The 11369-nt window shown below is 44.2% G+C and overlaps 1 protein-coding gene across 1 annotated transcript; it reads left to right on the top strand.

The window, feature by feature from the left end:
- Positions 1 to 233: 233 nt before the first annotated feature.
- On the top strand, positions 234 to 4504 carry ADCYAP1 (adenylate cyclase activating polypeptide 1). The gene is made up of 4 exons (XM_054583827.1): positions 234 to 343; positions 2515 to 2670; positions 3122 to 3220; positions 4315 to 4504. The coding sequence occupies exons 1-4, from the start codon at positions 234 to 236 to the stop codon at positions 4502 to 4504; spliced, it is 555 nt and encodes a 184-aa protein (XP_054439802.1).
- The last annotated feature ends 6865 nt before the right edge of the window (positions 4505 to 11369 follow it).

The following is an 11369-nucleotide window of genomic DNA, read 5'->3' as shown; positions in this document are numbered from 1 at the left end:
CACCAGGTCTGGCGAATATATATATATATTATATATATAATATATATATAATTTTCTAACTATATATAGCGACAAGGAAGTGGCAGGGCGAGCTCGGGCTGTCACTGAGGGGTATTCAACACCCGGAGCCTTCTGCTCAGTCCCTCCCCCAGCTCCGGGAGTTCTCAGGACTGGAGGGTGGAAGGCCAGGGGCATTCTGACGCCTGTGTGCCCTCTTTCCCATCCTGCACAGAATGACCATGTGTAGCGGAGCAAGGCTGGCCCTGCTGGTCTACGGGATAATAATGCACAGCAGCGTGTACTGCTTACCTGACACCACCGGACTCCAGTTCCCTGGGACCAGGTAGGTGCTGGCTGTTTGGATGAATTGAGGCTGGGCTTCTCTTACCCCGACACCTCGTCATGATCGTCCTCTTGCGGTTCCGCGGTTCCTCGGTTCCTCGGTCCCGGCTCCGACCGTCTCCCCACGCGCTCCAGAGCGCCTCCGCTGCCGGCTGAGGTCGAGCGGCGGGTTCCTGGCCCCGGCTCAGCCCAAGGACCGGGCAGACTCCACTTCGGCTTGGCGCCCCTCCCCCAGCCCAAGGCAGCCAAAGGTCCCGGGTGAAACAAGCGCTTCTTCAGGCTGGAGAAACCTATCCACCTCCAGCCCCGCCCGCGGGAGGAGGGCAGGGCATGGTCCAGAGCTTGACTTCTTTTTCCTGTTCCCAGCTGGAGTTAGGAGATTCTCGGCTCCGAGAGCCAGGCTGGAGGGTTGAGCGTGAAGCTCCCAGGGACTTTGCTTTGTTGCAGCTTGTTCTGCACGATCGTGAAGGGGTCTCCCTCACCCTCAATTCAATTTTTTTTTTACCCTGGAAGAGCTTTCTCTAAAGTGTTATGTTCTCCAACTGCATTTTGAGTCTCAGGCTGTCTTGGGGAGGAGGAGTGTTGGCTGGGTATGGTTGAGGAAAAACGATTTGAGAGAAGGAAAAACAGGAATGAGTCTGCAAGGGAGGGGGAAAAAACCGGCGCAACGGATGCAAGGAAGGGAAAGCAAGTAGGGAAGCAAGATCAGTGCAGCCCTGACCGCCTCCGAAGGAGCAGCCCAGGCTTTTTTCTTAATCCTGGTTTCTAAACAGTCGGGTTCCCCACCTCAGCCCCAGAGGACCCCACGGGTCAACCAGACAGTGTGAGCTCGCTTTGCAGAGATGCGTTCGTGTCTCGCGGTGCACCCGGCTCCTGGCAGCGAGGAGTGCGAGTTACGCCTGAAGCAAAACTGCTTCTCCGAGCCGTGCCCTCAAAACGCACCTTCGGGGCCGCTGACCGTTGATTTGGCCCGAGAGCTAGGTTCTGGTTTTAGTAGTAGGACGCCAGCATCTGGGTACTGGGAGGGTGGAGATGGCCAGCAGGACCCGGGGGATCTGGCCAGCGGGTAAGGGCAGAGCTGCGGCGCCTGGGGAAAAAGGCTGGGTGTGAGGAGGCGGAGGGATGTGCCTGCCTTGCCCTTACCTCTCCACCGAGGAAGGAAAGGCGAAATGGGTAACGAATTGTGACTCTAATCCCCCCTAGAGTGTGACTTGCCCCCCGCCACTTTCCGAGTCTCTCCTGCGGCCCAAAGCAAGGAGTTTTTGTTTTACCCACCTCTCCCCGCCCTATATCCAGGCTAGAGGCGACAGGCAAGGGCGACTGCGAGGCCCCTGAGCTCTTGATGGCTCTCGGTCCCTGTTGACTATTTTTCGGATACTCAAATTTGAGATGCGGTCCCATCGCCCCACCAGCCCTAACAGATTATCGAGAACTATTTATTTGGTGTACTTAAAAGCCCCATTTCATCCCCAGCTATTTTCAAAGGCCCTTTCCCTGGGCGAGAGCCAACGGAGGGCACGGATACGCCACAGAATGAGCTGCCGCCAAACTTACTAAGTTTAGAGGCATTTGTTATTATATGTGTTCTTGCCTGATCCTCTCCGGCCTAAAATAGAAGCTGGAGGTTCTCCGTGACCTACATCTGCGCGGGGAAGGGCTCCCCTGGGCTCAGAAGCTAGGTGGGGGTGGTTGCCGGAGTTGGCAGCTGTACACCCCATCCATCCACCCTTTCTGTTACGCTGCTGGCCTCCCCCATCGGGTCTTCACGTTGGCCAGCGCCTCCTCTCCTAGTGCCTTTCTCGTCCCCGCCTGCTGCTGCTTGTAGGGCGCCAGGCCGGCAGCAGGGAGGTCCTTTTCGGAGGCCAGGTGTGCGCCGTCTGCGGAGATGCCTCGGCCTCCCAGTGCTCGTTCAGGCTGCGGCCCTGCTAGACGACCCTTCACCCGCGAAAGGAGGCCTGGGAGAGCCGCCTAGCGGGGTGGAAATTTCATTTGGATGCAGTTTCCTTCTTACCCCTACCCCTACCCCTACCCCTACCCGGTCCGGGAAGAAGAGATCCGTGGGAGACATTTGGGAGGAAGAAAAATCAGAGCGAGCCCATTTTGGGGGGAACGCCGCAGAGCCTAGGACGCACTTCTACTGACCACTGCTTCCGTCCCCCGCTACCCCTGCAGGTTGGAGAACGAAGCCTACGACGAAGCGTACGACGAAGCGTACGACGAGGACGGAAACCAGCTGCAGAACTTCTATGATTTGGAGCCGCCGGGCGTGGAGAACCCAGCTTCTGCGCCCCGGGAAGGCGAAGCGCTCAACCACCCGGGGGAGATAAGGTACTAACCGCGCCTCGGGACTGAGGTGGTGGGAGGGGCAGTGTGTTGGCCCACCCCGTAGGTTCTTTTTCATAGAAGCCTTCAAGGCTCTCTTCTTCCTGGTCCCCACGACTGCAACAGCAAATTAGCTGCGGGCAGGTCTATGTGAACGGGAGGGCCGCCCGGTGACCGAAAGGTCTGTAGTCAAGGGACGGCAGTAAATGTGCGCGCCCAGCCGGTGGAGAGTCGAAACTCCACACCTACCACCCAAGAGGGCAGGAAGAACTTCCGTTCCTGGCAGTCACTCACGGGAACATCCCAAAAGAGTTATTCAGGAGTTCTGGGCTTCTGAGGGTATCCCGTCAGCCTCCCGAAGCGCCAAGGTGGGGGGTGGGGAGCGTGCCCAGCGGGGGACCTGGGCAGCCACTAGGGGACCGAGGCAGTGATCCTGGGCACTTTGCCTCCCGGTTAGAGATGTCGCTCATGTGATCCTTAACAAGGCCTACAGCAAAGTGCTGGACCAGCTCTCCCGCAAGAAATTACTGCAGAAGCTCGTGGCCAAGGGCGTGGGGTAAGAGTTTGCGAAAGAGTTAACGGGCGCGTGATGGTGCGCGTGCGCCGGGGTGGGTCTGTGTTCCCAGCGCGCGGCGTGGGCGGTGCGGTCCTACGTTCTGCGTGCACGTGGGGCCAACCGAGGGTGAATCTGCGCGGCAGGGTGTGTGGAGCGTGCGGGGCGAGTTCCCGGCCACCCGTGAAGATGCCGAGGTGGCACTTGAAGTTTGGGGAGAGAGCTCAGGTTCGAGAGAGAGAGAAAAAAAAGAGCAGGAAAACCAGGTGGTTTGATCTGTTTTGAATTAAAGAAAAGAAAAGAAAAAGAAAAAAAAAATAGACCAAGTAGCCCCCGCAGTCATTCAAAACCTTCAAGCTTCGCGGGATGATGTGCTGTAACTTTCTCTAAGCTTGACTTAAAAATTTTTTATTTTACTGTAAACTGAACTTGAAACCAACACACCCTCAAATTTGGACATTTAGGAAAACAAACAGTTTTTGCTCTTGCCAGACATAGCCAGAGCAAAGGGCTGGTGTGTAGCATCTCTCAGCAGAAGGCGGCATTTTAATAAAGCCCATGGGGAAACAGATTACATTTTTCGTAATGAATAATTCATGTATTGAAAGATATTGCCTACAGTCTGTCGACTTGTATTATTATCACGTTTTTCAATTTAGCATGCAGAAGGAGAGTGCTTATGTCTGACTAGGTAGAAATTGAGGATCCATGTAAACTCCATGGCAATAGCCGACGTGGCATTTAGTGCTTTTTCGTTATTTTCTGTTAGGACAATTCAGGGAAAATGCACGGACTGGATAATCGTATCTCATGGACAGAGGTTAGGCTTCAATTGTGGGCATTTGGCGAGGACCTCAGACCGGGCCCCTCCTGCAAGGACTGGGTGCCAGGAAATCCTCGGTGGGGAGGGAGGAATGAAAGGTTTCCCTCGCAGCTCTCCTTGCGGCTCGTACTGGGAGGGAAGGCGGTGCGGAGGGCAGGGAGAGCCCTTGCCCTTTTTGCAGGCTCCTGCCCGGGCTGGGGCCCGCCTGCTCCCCCGCAGCTATTGAACCTGTGTCTCCCGCCCCGCCATCCTCTTCCCGACCCTGTCCTTGCAGTGGGATTCGAGGCAGAGACACCAAAGACGACTCAGATCCGCTCTCCAAGCGCCACTCGGACGGAATCTTCACGGACAGCTACAGTCGCTACCGGAAACAAATGGCTGTCAAGAAATACTTGGCTGCCGTCCTAGGGAAAAGGTATAAACAAAGGGTTAAAAACAAAGGACGCCGAATAGCGTATTTGTAGCGATGAGTTACCAGCTACGCCACCGTGTATACAACCTTGACACAATGAAAAGTCATTTTCCCAACAAACTGAACAGTCATCGCTCATGTGTTCTATCCAAACATGTATTTATGTATGAAGTGAAGCCATTAAATGAATATTTTGATAATAATATTGGTTTTCTTTTTACAAAGCACTAGAGAATGCACAGATATACTTTGTGGACCAATTATTGATATATATTATAAATATATATATTTAAGAATATATATAAGTATAATAGAGAGCAGTTCATACAAAGTGTGCACAAGGATTGAAAATTTACCTGAGCTGTCTATGTATTTATATAAAATAGAAAAATAGACAATCATTGTTTTGAATATTACTCCTATTTTTGTAAACTGGAATTAAAAGGATAGTATTTTTATCCACAACAGGCCTGAAGATATTAATACTGACCATTTGCTACTGTACATAAACAATGATGCCCTGCTCCAGGGAGATTTTGAGGTAATGATTTGGACGAATTGCTATAGGACATTCTTTTCGCAGTGAGTCTCTGGGGCAGGCTGCTTCAATCCCAGCCCAACTCAACTAGGCACTGTTCCCCTTGCTGGGTGACAATTCTAATACTTTTGCTTTCTTTGATTCTCTTTTTATGTGTATTTGTCTCTTTTCAGACTCTTAGCCCAGAAGGAAATTCTCCCGATAAAACAACAGCTCTATCTAAATTGTGCTTCTCCCCAGAGTTCATACTACTCCCTGGGGTAAGAGTTGGGAGATTGTGCAGAGGAGGGAGACTTGGGTAGGAAGCTCCCTTTTCTGTACTTCCAGGAAACCCAATATCCCAAGGTTAGGACAATTGGAACAAAGTGGAAGAAATGTAGGTATACTGGACGGGGCAGAGCATAGCACAGTAGGAGGAGGACTCTGGAGAGGGACTGTTCTAGGGCAGCCCCAGCTCTGGGATGCTGGGGTGAAGCTGAGTCCCCACCTTAGGTTCCCAGCCTGACAGACTGGGTGCTGGGTGTTGGAAACGAATGCAAAGTACAATGTGTTTTTCTCCAGTGCTGTCCATGCTTCTCATCTTGTGAAATGGCCAGGACACTCCCCTTGGAACCCTGCTCTGTAGGAGCCACCCTTTACTTTTGTGGTTTTTCTGAAGACTCCTCCTTCCTACCCTCTTGCACTGTTTAAGTTCATTTACCATTTTCCATTCACTTCTCTTAAACTTGTGACTGTGTCTTACTTTTTTGTTGTTTGATGCAAGCACTTATTGTAAAGTTTAGGAAACCCTATGTAGTTATCACTAAGTAATTATGCACTAAATATGAATCTTTTGTTTCTTGTTTATTGAGTTTGTAGGTAAAATGTATTTTTCTACATTATGGCTTATTGCTTAGTAAAATTTATTTCATAAAACCAATCTTTGTCATATCAGAATGTGTAGTGTTCACATGTTGCTCAGTTTTACTAACTGATAAATCATTTAAACCTCATCTTATGTATGAGTACTATCTTATATTTGTGGTCAAGAGTAAGGTAAGCAAGCTCCAATAGACCCTGAGAACTTCCCTTTGTATCCTTTCTTGGCTACAGAAAGCATGTTTGTCTGTTTCCTATCAATTTCTTGAACATACTGAGTAATCTCTACAAACAAAAGAACCTGCACCCAAAAACCAGATCAAGCAACAACACGCAAACCAGCCAAACTCCCAAATTTCAGACACAAATTCTTTTGGGGGGGAAAAAAAAGAACCAGAAAAGATTAAACATTAGCTTGTAAAGTTTAAAGGACCTTTCCTTTTTCTTTACGGATTTTGTCAGTATGAAGTCATAAATCAAAGAAAACAGAATTGGATTTGCATTCCCAGGCGGGATGGATGCTGCCAGGAGATCACATTGCAAACAGTGAAAGCACAGAGGCATTCGATCTATGCCTCAGTCCTGTGTACCGGGATCAATCTTTCTTTAATTCTGCAGTCTCCTCAGGCAATGTGACATGGGGACACAGTTTGCAGCTGTAGTGCCTTTCTTCGCCTTTTAAATCGCCACGAATCACAGATGGCTATTTAGTGGCCCTACAATGCTGCAACACATCGGCTTGCATTTTAGTCTTAATTATTTGTTTCTTGGATATTGGGCAGAGTTTTCTGTATTTGTGTCAGCTGTTAGTGATGAAATAGGGCTCTAGTTAACCTTTTATTTATGAAGTCTAATTTAGTGTTTTTGTGGCTAGTTGCAAGCATTTACAGTGATCATCCAGTTTAATCTTTTGTATACTTTTTAGAAATGCCAACAGCCTTACTAACCTGGAGCAGATTTATGATATATAGTGATAATTTAGGTAGATGTTAGTCTTGAAGCTCTTATTTTGTGTGCAAATGATTATAAAAAAACATCTTAACCAAGTATTATTACACACATGATATCTATAACTAGGACTTTGATAACTGTTATATAAAGTGTGTAAAATTTGTATGAATAAATTTTTGTAAACAATGCAGCTTCGTCTAATGTTTGGAGAAAAAAGAGATCAGGAAATAACCACTTTAAAATCTCTTAAAGTATTATTATTTTCTTTACCACCCGTAAGGATTTTCATGTCTGGAATATACATCTATCTAAGCATCCATGTATTTTTATAAATGTACTTTAATATCTGCTTGATGGGTTATTGGATTCAACTAAAAATACAAAGCAGCCACTCAGAGAAGATGCCTGAGAACATATTAAGCTTATAAATGGGCACCAATGTTGGGATATATATAGGATGCGCAATTTAGATGAATTTATATCCCCTAGTGTTTATATACATTATTCAGTATTTTAAAAAGTTATTATCCAGTGGTATAAGAGAATACCTGGGTATTAGTTACACTTCTAAAAGACCTATCTAACATTGTTCTTTTGTTAGTTACTCTGCAAATTAAATTGGACTCAATAAAATCCTGTATAAAATGATTTAAATAATCAGTTTTGGAAGTTTTAAAATATGTTTAGAGACTTACAGACAACTATTTCTACTTAAAATGCTTTGGTAGGAAAAAGGAAAAAAACAAGTAAGCAAAGAGTTAATTAAACATCTTTAAAAGAAAATATACTTTGAAGCCTAGAACAAAATATGAAAAATCATTTATAAATTGTTTTATTTATATTAACTAACTTCGAAGCAAAGGCTTCATATGAAATTTTTATAAATTTCTCAGTGGTATTTATTTTTGAAGTCTTTGATGTTTTCTGTATTAAAAAACATTGTACTGAAAGTCACTTATAATAAGTCACATATCATTTAATTTAAATTGCCAGATTTTCATCTTAAAAGTAATTCAGTCAATAAATCAATAAATATGTTACAATAGTATTAAAGGACCAGCAAAGATCAAAAGATCAGCAGGAGTCAGAAACTATCTTCAGGTCTTAGCTCAGTATGTAAGGCCCAGAATCATATAGGGAGGAGGTTATTATGACCTAGAGATCCCATGTGTAGTAAATTAAAAGAAATGGGTACAGTACAATTCATATTTACATTGGTTTTTATGAGATAAGTAGTTTTTCTTCATCTTTAACCCCCCCCTCCCCAAGGATACATACAATGTGGAGCAAAAGTAGGTTTACAGTTGTGAGTATGCAAAACAGTTTATTTTTGTATTATTATGTAATTATTGCATTATTTTCCATATGAACAACTGTAAACCTACTTTTGCCCACCTTTGTATGTAGTGTGCTAGTGTGGTTAAGTGGAAAAAATGAAGAAAGATAATTTTTTTGGGGTTGGGGCCAATGACTTGTCCAGAATGTAGAGATAAGTCCCAGGCTTGGCTGACATCAAGTCAAGTTCCTATCTGTAGCAACTCGCTGTTCTTTTATCTGGGATAGTTAAAATGATGGCTTTTCCTTGGAAGGTTTGCTATTTTTATGAATACAAGAAGTTACAATATGTGCCTTAAGGCTGTAAGGGCTGGCAACACATTGATTCAATACAACACAACTTATTGAACACCTAAAATGGGCCAGGCACGCTGGTTGAGAGAGCTTAACTGACATCTAGGAGTTAAGAGGATACTTTTCCAGAGAATATTTTTCTACAATACAATCACCTGGGGGACTTGTTAATAGTGCAGATTTTAGGGCTCTAACAGAACCAGCGAATCGTCATTTTAAATAAAAACCTTAGATTAACAGGTACTGAAGTCTGAGACCACATAGATTTAGAATTTGGGGATCTATGTAGGCACATAGGTGTGCTGGGACTGGATGTTTTTCTTCATATTAAATAAGTAACAGGTCATGCTACCTGCACACGGTAATAAATACACCAATGAGCCATGTTTTCCTGGAATGGACATTAGTTTCTTTGAAAATTGCAATGTTTCCTTTAGGTCACTAAGCACATAGTTGGCACCATTTTGCTTATATGTTATAATTGGATCTGTCAAAGAAGCTTCTGGAATGAGAGTGATCCTATAAGTAGCATCCAGAAAATTCAATCACGTGACCGAGAGACTACAGAAATAATAGAAATTGTGCTGCTTGCTGGCAGAAATTCTGTAGAATTGGAAGTCCACTTCCAATTGCATTATTCCCAGATTTGGCTTAAGTGTATCCCCCCAACTGTTAACAAGATGATTTCACTTGGTGCCCAACTGTGACCTCAAACTCAGCCCTGCTCACACCATTACAAGACCGGGAACCAAGATCAAGCCTGAGCTCTTCTCTTTCATTGTAACCCTTTTTTGAAGAAGGGAGATGCTCATTCCTTTTGCTGCTGCTCATGGCCTCACCACTGGCTTCCTACATTGGTTTGTAACTGGTCAGCCTGGCCTGGGTTATTCTCCTTCCAACCAGGCAGTTTTAGCCCCATCTTATCATATCTCTCTCATCAGATATTCCAGGGAGCTTCTACTGTCACAGAATTCAAAGTTTTTCATACTCTGGCCCCACTTTGTAGCCAGTCTTACCTCTCACTGTTCCCCAATTTGGTCCCACTTTTCCAGGAGAGAGTCTTATTAGTCTTTGAAGCTCAAATGCTTCTTTTCATCTTTTGTATGTCAATAATTCCTGCATGCCCAGAATGTCCTTTCTCTACCTACCTAAACATTCTGTAAGGTCCAGTTCAAGTCCTCCTTTTCCAGGGATCCTCCTCAGCCTCCCAGAGTGACCACATCTTCATTCCCCACCACCATCCTTGCACTCTTTTCCTGTGACCCTTATTCTCTGTAGCATTACTTGTGGTCTTTCATTTCACACTGCTCCCTCTTGTTCCTTAACTATTTTGAAAGTGCATGGCTCATCTCCCTAGCCAGATGATTTCTTGAAGGGCATAGATGATACATTGCACTTTAATGCCCAACACACTTCTGAAAACATAAGTATCTCTTCTGAGTGATTGAAATAACCAGAGAACCTGCAGAATTCACTGACATTTCCCCCTTATTCTAATAGGACAGCTACAAAGCATATACAGGAAGTGAAGCTAACATTAATTAGATGTTCGTCATGTATCAAACTAGCTCTCCCTCCTAGAAAAGCGACATAGAAAAGAATACCAAATTAATTAGGTGTGTTTCTACCATAAGAGAAAATGAACTTTAAATTCACATGTAGGCAAAATGCTGCAAAGGACTCAAGCCACTTGGCCTTTATTTTTTTCATTTTGGTAAAGGACTGTATTTTCAAACTAAAGAGAATTCACCTTATGCCTCAAGATAGTAATACCTTTTCCTAGAATAAAGGAAAAGGGTTTTCTTGAGATGCAGACTGGGAACAGTACAGCCCTCAAAGTGATAATTTACAGAGCAGTTATCTATCTGCAGCTGCCCAAGAAACTTCTCCCATCAACAGAAATGTAATTTGAAACATGAGTTCATAGACAGGAAAAAGGACATAATGAACAATATTTTTAACAACAGTGGAACATTATATGTAGGTGATGTCATCTGGTCTATTTTCTTCCTAGCTATATCTTTGATATATATTACAGAATCCTAATTCATGGAGGAATATTACCTATAACCCTAAAAGAAAATAGTATGATGTGTATCTGTGCACATTTCCCCTTATCTTGTTAACTATTCTGATTTTTGCTCTCTTGACCACATCTCCCTCATGAAGGACACAGCTTTTATGAGACACTAACTACACTACTAGCTATAACTAATCAGGGTAATTGCACTCCCTAACCACAGTTCAGGACTTGTCATGTGGTACATTTTAGGACAGTGGGATTAGAAAAGATTTTTTTTTTCTGGAAGCTTCTTTCTTTCCTTCTGAATGTATAATGTAACACACCATATTAGAAGGCAGCCTTGCAGTGGAACTGACAATATGACAGATAGGATGGCTAGGAAGAAACATGTCCTTGACAACATCACTAAGACCTTGAATCAAACCAACACTGAAGCCTTAACTACAGCTGGTCTTTTACGTTACATAAGCCAATAAATTCCCTTTCTTAAGCCAATTTTTGTGTTTGTTGTTTGTAATATCATTCAGGACCTGTGTTGTAAGTAATAGAAAACCCAACTCAAACTGGTTTAGTATCTTCTCTTCAGAACACAGAAGAGAGTGTTAACACTGGTTTGCAGAGGTTCCAGTGAACAGGAAGTGTTAAAATTTCCAGTGCCTCAGTGTTCCAAAAACTTCATATCCTTTACTAAAATTTTACTTAGAGTTTTAATATTTAAATATTATAAAACATTTATAAGTGAACCCTAGTAACTGCTATTAATTATAGTAAGAAATATCTTTTGAGAAGCCTTGACTCTCTTTGCAATCAACTATGCTATTTCTTTGAACTACTAGTGGCTTAAAACTGCTCTGCTCTGATTTAATTTTTTTTGTTGTTGCTATTTCCTACACTAAAGAAACTTGTGATAAAACTCAA

Source organism: Pteronotus mesoamericanus, unplaced genomic scaffold (genome assembly GCF_021234165.1).
Source record: "Pteronotus mesoamericanus isolate MK-2021 breed Mesoamerican mustached bat unplaced genomic scaffold, CSHL_Meso_final contig_74, whole genome shotgun sequence".
Lineage (NCBI taxonomy): Eukaryota > Metazoa > Chordata > Mammalia > Chiroptera > Mormoopidae > Pteronotus > Pteronotus mesoamericanus.
This window is presented reverse-complemented; position numbering and strand designations above follow the sequence as displayed.